The sequence below is a fragment of the Python bivittatus genome, unplaced genomic scaffold (assembly GCF_059951505.1).
Source record: "Python bivittatus isolate LINGU-HERP-01145 unplaced genomic scaffold, Pbiv_v1 ctg000480_np1212, whole genome shotgun sequence".
In the NCBI taxonomy this organism is placed as follows: Eukaryota; Metazoa; Chordata; class Lepidosauria; order Squamata; family Pythonidae; genus Python; species Python bivittatus.
In genome coordinates, this window is record NW_028277075.1 from 49,671,097 (window position 1) to 49,687,098 (window position 16,002).

The 16,002-nt window shown below is 34.6% G+C and overlaps 2 protein-coding genes across 4 annotated transcripts in view; one reads left to right on the plus strand and one right to left on the minus strand.

Annotated features, from left to right (window-relative positions):
* DNAJC24 (DnaJ heat shock protein family (Hsp40) member C24) overlaps positions 1 to 13,054 on the plus strand; it is a 40,475-nt gene extending 27,421 nt beyond the window's left edge. Inside the window, exons 4-5 of the mRNA XM_007434162.4 lie at positions 10,255 to 10,323; positions 11,254 to 13,054. Of these exons, the coding sequence (XP_007434224.1) occupies positions 10,255 to 10,323; positions 11,254 to 11,375 (191 nt within the window). The 3' untranslated portion in view covers positions 11,376 to 13,054. The remainder of the gene's footprint in view (positions 1 to 10,254; positions 10,324 to 11,253) is intronic.
* Positions 12,246 to 16,002, minus strand: part of IMMP1L (inner mitochondrial membrane peptidase subunit 1) — a 54,011-nt gene continuing 50,254 nt past the window's right edge. For all 3 annotated transcript variants that reach the window (XM_007434164.3, XM_088145862.1, XM_025170475.2), the window contains exons 5-6: positions 13,958 to 14,068; positions 12,246 to 12,397 (exon numbers count right to left, since the gene is read on the minus strand). In XM_007434164.3, coding sequence (XP_007434226.1) covers positions 12,329 to 12,397; positions 13,958 to 14,068 — 180 coding nt within the window. In that variant the 3' untranslated portion in view covers positions 12,246 to 12,328. The remainder of the gene's footprint in view (positions 12,398 to 13,957; positions 14,069 to 16,002) is intronic.

Sequence of the window (16,002 nt, forward strand, 5' to 3'; positions counted from 1 at the left end):
AGCTTCCCTTTTGTAACAACTAGTAGAAATTGTTTTATTCAATTCAAACTTCTTACACAGTTACATTTGAAATAAAAATATAAATATAAATAGAATACTAATATAAAAGCCTCATCCTTTCAGGCAATGTGGAAAATGAAGATTTTATTGATTATTTATTTATTCATTGTTTATTTAGTAAAGCTTTCCTGGACTTAAATTTTTAAATGATTAGAACTTATCCACATTATTTGATTTGGTTGAACATGGTCACTGATGTGTTCAAAAACTCTTCTCCTGAGAGGGTTGACCGTTTTTATGGAAAGTTGTTCAGCAGTAGTGTGTGTGCTAACAGTTGCTGCAGTCAGTGGGATGGCAGCAGTACGTGTAGGACACATAGCTTTTGTTTTTAGCTAAACTGGATATGCTAACTGTTGCCTTCATTGGGATGCTTCTGCCAGTAGAAGTGATTAAAGCACCAGAATGCTTTGTCTCTAATGTGCTTAGCATTATTCCCAAGCTGGGATATGTGGCTTACTGCTTTTTCTAACTACCCTGAGAGTGATCACAAGAACAAAGTTTGGCACCAGATATTGGCTTGATAGAAGAATAGCAAGCCAAAGATTCCAGTTAGGATGTAACACTCAACCAACTATAGATAGCAGCTTTTTTATTTAAACCTTGCCACAATCACAAGAAACAATTGGAATATAACTCCTCAGCATGTTAAACCATGAAAAATTAATTGGGTAGCATTTATTAGCACTTTTGTTTATGAATAGACAAATTTCTGAAGATTTCTGGCTCATGTTTGAGTTAGCCAGATCAATGCAATTGATCAATGCAATTGATCTAGAGTTGGATAAGCTACATGTTTATTTGCATTTTTTAAAAATATTGAATATTGAATTTGCAAATATATTTTTTAAAAATCAGACAATGTGATTTTCTGGATTTTTTCCCCCCATTTTGTCTCTCATAGTTGAGGTATACCTATGATGAAAATTACAGCCCTCTCTCATCTTTTTAAGTGGGAGAACTTGCACAATTGGTGGCTGACTAAATACTTTTTTGCCCCACTGTAATTATTTTAAATACATCTACAGAACCAGCAGATTAAGCTCCAAGAAAATGTTTATAGGATTAAACTATTTCTTAGAAACTATTTAATAATAATATACTGAAACTCTTTGCAAGAAGTTTCAAATAACTAATAAAGTTTCACAGTAACTTTGTCATACTTAGATGCTTATATTTTTCTAATTTGCTGCCACTTAAATGTGTAACTCTTGTCTCTTTCATCTTTTGTTAAAATGTCTTTTCATAGATTTGTGGATCATATATTTTAAATCAAGTTATTTCAAGATGTCTCTTCAGTAAAATTTAAAAGGCAAAATTTAAGATAGTATAATTTCTATTAGGTTGTTTTCTTGCAGTTTCTATGTATATATAAAATCTAATTGTTTCTGCTCACAAATGATTCATATGGCCCTTTTACAATAGTTACATATACTAACCACTCTTTCCTAAGCTTTTTCATTACTTTTAAAATGTGTTTTCATTTCAGTTTCCTCAATATACTACTGTTCCAACTTTTTTACTTTAAGACTATCTTTTCATACACTTCTAAATAAAGATGCGCAAACAATTCAGATGAGCATTTTAATCACAACTTTGCCTTGGAGTGTTTTAAAAGTGAAATCCACTAGGACTTCTTGGGGACTGCCATCTGCAGGAAAGCAGAAGTGTGTCTTTTCAGTTTGAGTCCCTCTCCTCTGGAGTAGTTTGCTCCTGGACATCCCATTCAAATGTCCCTTTCCCTTCTTCCTTTTAGAAAGTCTGCTAAAACATGACTGTTTCATCAGGTCACAAGGGCAGGAATGTTATTACTGCTTCCTCTGGTGAATAATGGAACTTCAGTTTTGGGACCATTAATTGTGGTATTTCTGTTCTTTGTTTTGTTTTTGTTTGTTGATTTTTGTTTTACTTTTTTCTTTTTTTCCTATGGATTTGTAAGCATTGTTAATTGTCTTAATCAAAATTTATGATGATGGGAATTGTATGCTATGCAGAGTTGGCTTTAATTAGCGGTTTTTAAACCTTGCAAAATAAATAACAAATATCAGCAATTTCACATTGTAGTTCTTTAAGAACCCTAAGGTGAATATAATCTAGACCAGGGAATTCATTTTTCATCTGTCATTAAGACTTACAATGTACTTCCTGTCACCTCTTTGGTTCTGCTCTGTAGGCTAATTTGGATACATGGATGTATCCTTTTTTTTTTTTTTTTTTTTTTGAGAATCTCAGTGTCCTTCTGTAGCTGAACTTTAATGTGCCTGACATTCAGTGTCTTGGGTTTTTGTTTCAAATATATTTATTGTCTGTTTGTCATTGCTTCAGTAAGGACTGCAATAAGGAATGGTCCTCTAGATATTTTGAAACACAAAGTCTCATTGTAATGCTGACTAGTGTTGATGGGAATTGAGAGTTTACAAACATCATTAGATGCATTCATTGTACTTTCATTCTTGTCAGTTTATTTATTTTGCTAAAGTTTATGCTTTTTGTTTTAGTTCACAAAAAACTTTCTGAAAGAAGTCTTCTTAAACCTTCCATGATTATCCTTATTAACTATACTGACATCCTGTTACATTTGGTGGAATTTCTCTCCATCTTAGGTTCAAGCCAAGCTTCTGTAATACAGGTTTTGAATAATAATCAGACTTTCTGGAGAAACTTTACCCTCTTTACTTTCCCTTTCACCTTCTTCCTACCAATCTCTTAAATACTGGAAGTTTGTTCTTTTAAACTCAAATGTGATTGTGTTGGGAACTTTTATATATATAATTACCTACTTATATCAAAGTAGCATATCAAACATGATAAACATTTTGTCAAACATGACAAAAACCTTTTTGAATCAAGGCAGTAACATTTATGGCTCAGATAAGATGCTAGGAACTATTTAGGATTATGTCTAGGATAATTTCACTTTTGTTTTGACTTCATAGCTAATTTTTCTAAGGCATGATCATTTAACATCTTGAAATCATAAGCAGGACACATTCTCTTCTACCTGAGAGTTTAACATAGTTGTCTCTTTTGTGCATGATACTATGATTTTATGATCAATCTGAAGATCCGTCATAGCATTGTTGAAATGGGGGAGGGATGTTGATAGATTCAAAATTTATTTTGTGGCCTACTATTGATACCTGGAGTGATTTTGTGAAAGAATCTGTCCCAGTTAAAAGTTTATTGGACTTTCTTCAGTCTTTGACATACAGAATAGCTGCAGTTGCAATGTGTTCTTTCTTATCTTTCCTGCAGAGCAGAGGTAGACTATCTCACAGACCACATGCAATCCTGGTAAAACTTTACTGAACTCTGCTTCTAATAGTGACTTAGTATTTATTTATAAAATTATTTCTGCATTATTTTTCATCCACAGGAGAGTCCTCAGGTAACTTACAGTTTAAAACTACTACTACTACTACTACTACTACTACTACTAATACAGTAGATTAAAAGTAGGAAGAAATAGAGTATAGTTGATGTATTTAAAATTACACAATGGCCAGTGAAGAACTGAAACATTTTTATGCTTTCCAAAAACTTAACAAAAAGTCCAATCTTATTTCTGTAGGAGGAAAACGCCTCCGCTATTAGGATAACACCATAGTCTATCTAGGTGGAGAGCATACAAAAAAGTCTTCGAAGGAAATATTAAACTATGGGCAAGTTCATACAGAAGGAGGCAGTCTTTCAGGTACTTCATTTAGGATTTATTGTCAAGAATCACCACTCATTATCCAACTGGATAAATAGCTGGATAAGCAGCTGCCTCATTCATCTTCTAAGAGATACTGTCAAATCTGAGTAACAAAGCAAGATTGTCAGTAAAATGTTTTAGAAATTATTCTAGCATGTTGCTGATTGATCTGTCTCATTTTGCTGGGACTCAAAATGTAGCAGTTCTTCTGTGTTATAGATTTGATTTTGAGTTGGTGACAAATTTGGGCAGGAACCAAGATAATTCCTATAATCAAGACATTTTAAATTAAAAAATAGTTATAAAGATGCACACTCAGACCTGAGGTTCAGCCTCATTTATTCTAGGCACTTTTAACCCATGCTAGTCTTCTAATTTATCTTAACCTTAACAAATGTTTCTTAATTCCTATGATTATTAGTATTGTCTTATTCTGTACTCTTTATCTTGTAATCTACACTATATCTCATACTATACTTATGGGTTTCCTACTCTACTCTAATTTTATCTTGCCCTTCCTAGCCAACTCAGACTCTCATTTACTTGTGTGTCAGGAAGAAGAATGTGCTATTTGACGTTTGGGCCATCTGTCAGTTTGGACATTGGAGATTCTGGCAGTTCCCTTTCCACTGCTCCTGTTGTTGTCCTGGCCTTGGCTTTATGTCCTGAGGCTTCCTAAAGTTGCCAGCACCCTGGGTCTTTAATGGGTGGTGGTGGCTAGTGCCTTGGGCTTCTAATCTGAATACTAGTGCTCTGGACTGCTCTGCCAGCTCTCTGGTCTATTCTGCCAATACACTGGGCTGTTCTAAAAGACATCCTAGACCATCTCCAAGTGCCTGCAATCTGGACCTCTTTTGATTGCCAGCACACTGGGCTGCTCTCATTTGTTAATGTTCTGGATTGTTCAGCAGGGGCTTTGCCAACGTACTCTGAAGTGGTCCACAGCTGTCTACATTCCTTGCCACTAATACCAACCCATTCCAGCTACCAGTGTTCTGCTGATGTGGCTTCATTCAGCATTTTCACTTCAACTCTCTTCCTTCTTCCTTCAGCTTCCCATCACCATCATGCACTTTGTTGCAGCTGAGCTCTGTTTAAAGGGCCAGCTTGTATTACCTTCAAGGGTGGGGCCCGTAAAGATAGAAGGAGAAAGGAGGTGACCTTTTCTGCCACTACATACCACATACTTTTCTATACATTGGATCTTGAAACAACTACATTTGACAATAGTAGCTGAGTTCAAACATTATGCTAAACAGTGAACCATGATGTTTGGGTTCATTGTGTTAAACCAAGAGCAACAAACATATTTATGGTTTAATGCCATATTGCTGGCCTGCTTCACAACCACAAAGTATTAAAATGAGCTCTCTCTCTTTTTGGTTGATTCATCCCAAACATCTGCCTACCAAGTATGCCTACCTGAAGTTAATCAGGAATTTGAAAATATCGTGAGAATCTTTTAATCTTACTGAATTTGGACTTTGAAATCTTAATGGTAGATAAGGCATTATTCACGTAGCTTTTGCATTTGAGACAGTAGAATTGCAAATCCATTTCCTCTGTTTTTTATATTTCCTGCAAAAACTATGGAAAATTAAAAATAATTTCATAATATCTCAACTCTTAAATCCATTTCTTACGTATTCTATAATGGAAACATTCTATAGTATGTAACATTGCTTCAGAAGTAATCTTTAAGAATGCTATTGAAATGCAACGAACTTCTTCAAATAGCATATTACAGTGCAGCTTAAAAAGAAACCAGATAGTATATCCTGCCTTATTATCCTGCCTGAAAAGTGAGATATGTGTAATAAATGCAGAAGCATGCATTTATGCAGTCATCACATATTAGAGACAGAACATAGTTTGCAGCCCTATCTCATTTCCTCTCCATCTTTTTTTTTAAAAAAGAAATTTTATTTCCTGCTACAAGGGGAAACTTTGGGGTAGGGCCTAAAAGGTAGGCTTTTTAGTAGTAGGTTTTGCTCTGGATGAATATGGATGGAACCAGTTTCAAAAGTGCAACATTTGAAAAGTTATGTAAATGGCATTAAAGGACTGAAATAATTATTATAAAGAACTGAAAACATAAATGACAAAATGAACTGAAGAAAGAAAATACTTGCTTTAACAAGTTCCACTGAAGACTATATTGTATTTCTTCTTGAACTATCACTAAGGTGGATTAGTCAGTAACTGAAAGATAATGGTTTCTCTATCTCATTCTCATCTCTTCCTCTTTCAGTAGCAGGAAAATTTTAGATGTAAATGGGTTAACTTTGTTTTAATCTGTATCTAATTTATTGAAGGTGTGCAGAATTGGTTAGGTCAGAGAGGTTTTATTGATCCAGTAATTATCTCTAACTTGTCTGATTTGTTTTAATTGCCTTCATTAAGATTAATTTAGATAGAACTTGTTCCCTGGGGATCTGTAGTGTAGATTTCAGGTAAAATTAGAATCACAATTTAATGTTGCAAAAAGGAAGAAAAGACCACAGCCCAACTTGATACTGGTTAATCGGCCGCTAATTAATGAATTGCGTGGAGGAGAAATCATGCTTTAATATTAAAGTGCTAATTAGAATTTTTTTCACCAATACATGAGGGCAGTTAAAATAAGTGTTTAATTTCACTACCAATACATTATTCATAGTTAACTACTGTGGTAGCAAATTGGATGCGCCAAAATGGAGAACATCAGTATAACATTTGTTCTAAAATATTTCTTTTATATTCAGTCAGGAGAGTTATGTGTGCTTCTGGTTAAATGGAATCAATTTCTTGTGAAATGCAAGATACAGTGTAAACCTCTAGGATTGTTCAGCATGGTGCTATCAAATTAAATGTTCTAACTGCCTTTCTTCCTTATACTGATGTTGATTCTTGGTTTGTTGTAGCCCCTTTCCATATTTCCTCTTATTCCTAAACTTTTAAATCATTAAATTCATTTGATATCCTATTAACACATTTTGTACTTTTAATATATCTGTATTTAAATATTTATTAAAACTTTATCAATATATTGATATTCAGTGTACTGTACTGAATAATTGTTAGTTTGAGAAAATAAGGAATCCCAATAGTCAAACTAAGGTTTCACCTAAAAAAAATAGGAAATTGTAATTATGTATACAGAGCAGTGAATGATAAAGTAGCATCCTCTATGGAGACTATTCCATTATGCTGTCAGAAAACCATTATTACACTGTAAATCTCAAATAATTTGTTAATAGATTTGCCAGTGTCACTGACATTATGGAGTTAATTGTCTATCCACCATCCTGTTTTACACTTTGCATTTGTATTATATAGTGCTTGGTGTGCTGCTAGTCCTAATTGTGATTATTTTATCTTATCCCATAAATATCAAATATCATTGTTACATCATCCTGTTTTTTTATTAAGTATGTTTTAATCTCTACATGGAGATGTGTCTATGTGTATATATATATATACACATTTCTATCTATCAGCACACACTTTCTGGAGACATAAGGAAAAGATATATGTAAATATGATAGGTAAACTATAGTTAATACTTACAAAGACTATACTCTGGGTAGATATTTTTGAAGTCTTTATTGGCCTTGAAAGAACATGTTGCAGTTCAGGCTCAACTATCTTGGATATGACCAATCATTTCCACACACAAGTTGTAGGTTTTTAAAGTGTAATAGGAAATGTAGAGATACATTATGCAGTCTGTCTTCAGACACAAAAGTGATTCATTTTTATATAGTATAATGTAAATGTACATTTTTTTAGTATTGAGCATTGAAAATGAACTAGATCAGTGGGTTTCAGAGTTCATCATTTGATGAATTATTTCCATGTACCTAGTATAGAACTGGGGTGAGGTGTCCCAGAAAATCATTTCACATATTCTAAGCTTAGAGCTTGAATGTATAAGTTAAGAACAAGAACATTTTACTGAGATTACAGGGAGTTTGCAAATCTATTACTGAGGTAAAACTGTGGTTTAATCATAACTGATATTTGAAGGTGTTTATGTAAAAGTATTTTTCTGTATATATATAGAACAGCCAGGATTTAATAACATTATTCGATTCTATCAGATTCTTTTTTTAAAAAAACAAAGGACTAGATTTTGTGATTGTGGTTATAATACAAGTTGTATGCCTTATAACACAAATGCAACAATTAAAATACAATATGAAATGATTAAACATGAGGGTTAAACAAAAAATCACTATTCTCAAAAATAAACTGTCATCAGGTAGCATCCTTAGTAATAAGCTATACTGATGATACTTGACCTGAAATTGATGACCCCACTCAGTGGCCTCATGTAGATGTTACATAAAAGGAGCAAGAGCTTCAAGACCTGAGGCAATCCACAAGTTAGGGGCTTTAGGCTTGATTCAACCAACACCAACTAGAACCACCCACATAGAAAGGAGAACCATTGCAGTATGGTGCCCCACACTCCTAGTCCCCATAAGTAGTCCAGAAGGATACCATGATTAATTATATTGAAAGCTGCCAATAAATCAATGAAAACAAGGATGGTTTCCCAGCTCCTCCATAGGTCATCAATAAATGTAATCAGTGCTGTCTCAGTACTATGTCCTGCTCTAAAACCCAACTGAAAAGTGTTCAGATAATCCATTTCCTCCAGGGCCCTCTGGAGCTATAGCCCAACCACCTTCTTGACAACCTACCCTATAAAGAGATGCTTGGAGACTAAATGAAAATTATGCAGGACTGTTGGGTCCTGTGATGACTTCTTGAGGAGAGGGTGTGCCCACACTTTCTTCAAGACAGGTGGAACCACCCCCTCCCTCAAGGAGGCAGACATCACCCCATAGACCCAACAATATGTCACATCTTGGGCAGTCCTTGCAAGTCAGGTGGGACATGAATCTAATAAACATGTGGTTACATTTGCAGTCCCAAGAACCCTGTCCACTTCCTTGGGAATTACAGGGTTAACTCAGCTAACCATGCAAGACTCTCCCTCAGACACCTTAATAGGACTTTTCCAGTTGACATCAAATTCCAAGTGAATCTGAGCAATTTTATCTATCAGTTTGGTAGAATATTCCTCACAGTGGCCATGCAGATGATTCTGTGGCTTGTTTCTTCCCAGCAAGGAATGAGTCGTCTTAGACAGGGCTGCTGCACAACTATCTGCAGATGTAGTAAGTGTAAGGAAATAACTGTGTTTGGCTGCTCTTATAATTGCATTATAATTGCTGGCATCGGCTCTTACTCATACTTGGTCTGGTTTACTTTTCATCTTTCTCCACCAGTGCTATAAATGTTTCTTCTAGCACTTCATCTCCTAGAGCTCCTTGGAAAACTAAAGAGCACCCTGAGATCAACACACAGCAAGAGGCTGTATAGGAGCAATTTGATCCAAGGCCCTCATCATATGCCTGTTCCAGGGCATGACTAAAACCTTGGCCCAACTGCCTACCAGATCCTCAGGGAAAATCCCAAACTCCCTCTGGAACCAATCAAGGTTCATTAGTCACCTGGGGTGGAGCAATCTAGCAGGCCCTACTGCCCTGCAAGGTGTGGTAACAACAGGCAAACCAAAAAGCAATGAGAGAATGATCCAACCATAACAACATATTGATGGTAATGTTCACTACCAGATCAGTTGCAGCTGCTGGGAGACAAAAAACATGGTATGATCCCTGGTGTGTGTTGGGTCATCTCCAAGAGGGGAACACCCCCCCTCTGAGTAGGAGAAGAAAACTAACTTTCACTTTTCAGTCAGTACTCATCTTCTAATTCAGGGGTAAGCCTGAATTAATAGCTGAGAGTTCTACAATTTTTAGTGGGTGGTTGATCTCCCCCTCCCCTCCTGGTTTAAGTATTCTTGAGAGAGGGGGTATTCCAGTTTTAGAAATGAAGGCTTAACACACTTTGGACCACCAGTGTTCAGCTGTACAGTCAGTTGGACGAGCTGGCCACCAGAAAAAAGATTTGTGGGGGCACATATAACCCTTGGATTGTTCTCCCCTTATTTAAACTGATAAATGTTTGATGAGTTTGATTGAAAAATAAAGACAATTTAATGAAAATTATCCTGTCTTTTTCTAGACTTGTCATCTGCATACAGTAGTTGAAAACAGCTTACAATCTTATGACTCAGTAGAAATACTTTATTTTTCATCAACTTGATTTTATGTAGTATCTAGAATAAAAACATATTGTTCACTGGTATTGTTCTTCCTAATGATAGCTAGGAGAAACATACAAATCCTAAGGTGTGCTAGGTGTGGTATAATGATGGACTGGAACTATATTCTCATCCATTATTAACCACAGGCTCACTTCCATGAAAGAGCTAGTCTCTCTCTCAGCCCAACCTAACTCACAAAGTGGTTGTTGTAGAGAGAAAAGAGTTTGCCCTCTTGAGCTCTTGAATAAAAAGCAGAAGATAAATCAGTATGTTGCTGTGAACTTACAGCCTTTATCTTACATAACGCTGCTGGAAATGATGTGTTTCTGTTTTCTCATAGAATATGAATTAGAGCAAGGATGGCCAGTGGATACTCAGGTTTCATTTGAAGATATGACCTGGAATCACAGTAAGCTATGTGAAACCTTCTTATACATAAACTGAAATGTTAATGTAAGAATGAGCTCTGCTCGAATAGCAAGCAAGAAGCAGGTTGCAAAGGTAACAGCTGTTTGTGTTTACACCCCAGAAACTTGTATTCAAAAACTTGTGACCTCTGAAACTGGCAGTTCCATTTAGCAATGAAGTAAATCAGAAGGTGTTAGAAATAACATTCATTGCTTTGTCTAGCTCCCTTTTAAAAGCATCAGTACCAGTAACTATTATCTCATTCTATTGCAGCAAGTTCCATCAGTTAAATGTTTGTGTGGTGTGAATTACTTTAGTTTATTAAGTAATTTAGATTTTCTGTTTGTAAAAAAGTAACAGTTCTTGGTAATTACATCACTGCCTTTCATTATCTTTTTCTAATCTTAACAAACCCTAAGTGCATTTTGATTGCTCTATTTTTACTGTTCCAGCCCTGATACTGTTTTGGTAAACAGCAAATTGCATTATGTAATGGTCCGTTGTATGGTATTTACCTGACCTGATATGTTGATAGTTAAAAATGCTTTCAATTAGTAGTGCAAAACAATGCTTGTCAATAAGTGCAAGTGATTGTAAGCATGCCAGTAGATTAAGTTACAAGTATTTCACCATGTTTTTTTTTCCCCCTCTAGCTGTCAGAAAGATTTCTAGAGTAGCAAAAAGCCATACTACACAAGGCATTTATAAAATTTGGATCTATCTTTCAACCACAACTGAAAAGATGTTTTCTCTTGTGGGTAGTGTCTGACTTCATCACTGAAGGAATCTGAAATTATCCCAGAAGTTCCCTTCTTATGTAGATTGTTTATTTTTCTACCTTAAATATTTAATTTAGGTTCTGTTCATGACATAAGAAACACTTCAGTGGTATATGAGGACTCACTGAAGCTGCTTTATTTTATTTCAACAGATGATCACTGTTATTCTTTCACATGCCGATGTGGTGGAAAATACAGAGTTTCCAAAAATGAAGTTGAAGATGTTTCACTAGTAAGCTGTGACACATGTTCGCTACTTATAGAAATTATTTGATATGCCATCCAGGAAATACACCATGCAGCTGGATAGACTGATAAGTTTAATATGCTAGTATAGAAAGTGGTAGAAAAGTGTACAATAAATCTTAAGTTTAAAACAAAGTCTGTCAATTCTGCATCTTGAGATGCAAAACCTAAGCGATGTTGTTCATTTCCTCTGTTTTATATGAGCATTCATCTCTATATAAACGAGCATTTCCCAACCATACAGTGTACAGACTTTCAGCTCTGAGAATTCTCAGCAGAGGTAATGCTGGCACTGCAGTTGTAGAACCTAAAATCCAGACAGTTGGAAGTTGCCTAAATTGGAAAAGGATTATTTAAATCTAGACGTGCTCCAAATTTTGGAGGAACTGAGATAACTTTTTTTTACAATATTGCATCTTATATTTGAGATGAAACTATAGCTGGATTACAAGAAAACTGAAAAGTATTTTGAAAACAGTGCTGCAGATTTAAAACCAATATGTAGTTCTTTCAGAGTAGTCAAACCTCCAGCATACCATTTGATAGACCTGAAAGAGTACACTAATACTTATTTCATATAAATTATACTCCATATAAATATGATGTATAAATAAATAAATAAATGTAATGAGAGGTTTAATATAATTCACAATAGGTAGCTTGCATTCTCGGATGTAGAAGCTTATGTAACTGAAATAGTATTCATAAATGCCACCCACTTCATGGATTCTTTTTTACAGTATACCATAATAGTAAAGAATAATCCAATCTGAAATTGTTTAATTCTTCCATTCCAAATGGCTGAATATATCTGAAAATTCTGAGAAGAAAAGTATGTGACCATAAAAATTCTTAGGCTCTCTGTTTAATAGAAAAAAAAATTACAAATAATCCTGAACCATGATACATCATTTATTGACTATAAAAATATAAATCACATTTTGAAAGGTTAAAAAAAACAGAGATGACAACATAAAGCAATTAGTCTTTATAAATCCTGTGACTGTTGGGACTTGAACGCAGAAATCCAAAATCAGTCAAAGGCCAAAGCTGTGAAATAAAATAAATAATTACTTAACATACTGAGCATCAGTCATCCTTCAGTTTTCTCTATTTCAACTGTAGTGTTAATACAGGAAATTGAACGTTTTAAACAGGATAGCAACACATGTATGACTTACATATGCTCTTCACTTAAGCTATCCTTTTGGGGAGTTTTTCCAACAAAATATGTTCATATAATAAATAAAATATTTGGAATTATCTGCAATGAATTATAATTCCAATCTCTCTCTACTGCTCATCTGGATACACTTCACTGCAAAAATACATATTCAATGATGACTGATCGAGATTTCAGGTGATATGTTAAGACTGTTTAGACTGTGTATATGTTTAGACTGTTTAATTTTTCTCATTTTTTTCTATTAAGGTTAAATATTTTAATTGTTTATGATAATGTGAATATGATGTCCAATTCTCATAACTTTAAGATGGCTGTATATTATTATGGAAGATTTTTTTTCTTTCTGCATATGTAAAAAATCATTGCTATTCCTTAGGCAGACACTCAGCTAAAAGAAATGGCTGAATTATGAATTTGATGAGATATGAGAGTTAACTAGCAAACTACAATTGCATAAGAAACAATACAGATGGAATACACCCAGGCTGAGGCAGGAAGCTGAAATAAACTTTTAAAATATATCTATCGTTTAAGTCTTCTCTTTATGGGAGAATAATATAGATGGCATAAAACCATTTTTATAAAATGATCCACCACACTAAAAGCATGTTACGCCTGGTATTGGGGAAGAGAAATAGGATTTCTATAAGGAAAAGCCTTACACTACAGCCATTTATATTATTTGACACTGTGAACATGTAAATATTGATCTGGAAGATTTTATACTTCGATTTCTGAAAAGCTTTTAGCAAAGTCCCTCACGGATGATTTCTGAATCAACTAAGCAAACAAGGAATTAGAGTTCAGGTCCTCTTAGGAATCAATAACTGGTTAAAGAAAAGTAGTAGTCAGCGTAGGAATAACTGAAGAGAAGCAAACAGTGGAGTTCCTGAAGGTGTGGAATGAGTGGTATTTTAGCACCTGTTGTGGAAGTGAAAGGTCACTGATTTTCTACGTATCACATCAAATGCTACCAGGGAAGACAATGTGATATCTGGGAAGCAGGAAAGGAAACCCCACTGTGTGAATTGTTTGTTAGATCCAAACCAGTATATTGGGTATAGTTACATTTGTCATACCCCCAGTGTTAAAATGGGACTGCAAAATAAAAATGCTGGTTCAGCATGATGCTGTTTTTATATACATGAAAAGAGGACACCAAAGGAAGGACTGTTTGAAGAGAGAGATTGTGTGTGCGTGTGTGTGTGTGTGTTTATATGCAGGCTATTATATAGGTAGATACTTAACTAATACTTTGAAAGGTTTAAACACAGTCTTGTTTAGGAAGATCGTGTTCTCTTGTAACATTTTAACACCTTGGTCCCTGTGTTTCACTAGCTAATGAACATGTCTCATTGTCATAGCTTAAGCCCCAAGACTATAACAACTGTTAAATTAACACATTTTAGATTGCAGGAATATACCTTAAAGCAAATCCGTCCTCTTATCAATCCATATGGAACAGGACCATAACACCTGGAATCTGTAGAATTCCTGAGATTATCACCTTCTAACCAAACATGTCCTTTAGGTACCTGAGAAACATTAAAATTAAAGAAAAATATGTAGATGAAAAGCAGCACAATTAATATAGCCTAGTTTCATCCTTTATATGACTGCGGTAAATGAATAATTTTACACTTCTAGATTCAGGGGAGGGGATCCAATAATACTCTTTCACAGGCTCCCCAAAACCATGTGCAATACAAACAAAAATCTCCAAATGAAGATGTTAAGTTAGGCCAGTATGACAGAGTCATTTATTTAATAGACTTCAAAAGAGTCATTAGGATGTTGACTGAAAATCTTGCTCTACTGTCACAGTAACAGCATGAGCAGGGCAGCCACATACTCATCAACATCCTGAGGCCAGCACTAAGGCTAGACCAGTTAGTAAGCTTCTGATGAACTAAATGGTAATTGATTGCGACATCAATTACAAATAATCTCATCATTTTATCATAGAGGACTTGTCAAAGTTCTAATTAATATCACAGTTCATTCTATGTGCAAGCAGGATTCACAACACATAACATTGTATTAATGACGATCACAAACCAGCAAGTACCTCCTTATAATTTAAAAATTAATAATGGTGACCTTACAATGTGACAGAACCCTTTGAGTAAAGACCTCATATGAACAACATGCTAGAGATTCAGCCATAAAAAAATTCCATTATATCAATCATACTATCACAACGTCTACCGTAAATAGAACAGTTAGTTCCTGGACTTTTACCCACTGAAAGAATTCAAAGGCTATTAAAACTGATATGAAGTTAAACATTTTAGAACTTGGAGATGAGCTTCTAAAATAAATGAATGAAAAGAAAAATTTAAAATGATCATAGTCGTAACTGCAATTGGTATTAAATAAACTCATAAGGCACATCTAGACATTTCCAAGTAAATGACTGCACTATATATATACGACAGCCAACATGTTTCATACACCTGTGACAGCTGCATCTGTTCACAATGCATAATCACTTGGAAATGTCCATTTGTGTCATATGGATCCAGATGTTGTAGTCCTAAATTAGCTCACCCAACTGCCCTCAACAATCCAAATGGGGCCTTTGTGGAGCACAAAGCCACTCCTTGACATAAACATAATGCTATTTTTTAAAATTAAATTTATTATATAAAATGCCAGATAGGACAGGAACCATGTCAGGGAGGTGTGTAGAAATACATTGAAGCCTGTGTTGCATAAAGGGACTGCATTTGTCCACTCTCAAGACATCTTCTGCAGTAAGATTCCTAGTTAGAAGCCCTAGTTTATTTGTTCCCTTCCATTCCAACTAAATATTAGTAAAGATCTTTGTCGATACATTCAACATAGGGACTTTAATCTACCAATATGGCTACTACTGTGCCCATCACTACTTCACTACTACTCTACCCAGATGGTTCAACAATAATCAGGTTGCATATTTCACATTGCTTGGTGCAAACAAACAGCAGAAAAGAAAACTTAAAAATCAGTTCCTGATTTTCACAAATCAGTCCAATTAATAAAGCACAAATATTACTTTGTTGATTCAGCTTTTGGCCTTTGCCAGAGTTAAATAAAATGGTAAATAAAAGTGCTGACATTTGAAAAGATTCTCCCATTATGAAAAGCAATTAAAATGACTATAATCAAGTGTTTTATTTGGAAGTTGCCTCCTTTCCTAGTCTCCGATCATGTAACAACAGATGAGTTAAAAACCAAACCAAGGGGGAAAAAAACTAAATTAGGAGATAGGTAAGCTATAATGCTTTAGAAATGCAATGTCCATACATAATTACTAATCATTCCTTTAATATCATCTATGTAATGTTTTAAATATCTGTCAAATGCTAGAGACACTTAATTTATTTACAGCCTTTCATAAATTTTACTTACTTACTTTATTTATTTATTTATTTATTTATTTATATTTCAAATTTATCACTGCCCATCTCACTGCAGAGAGACTTGA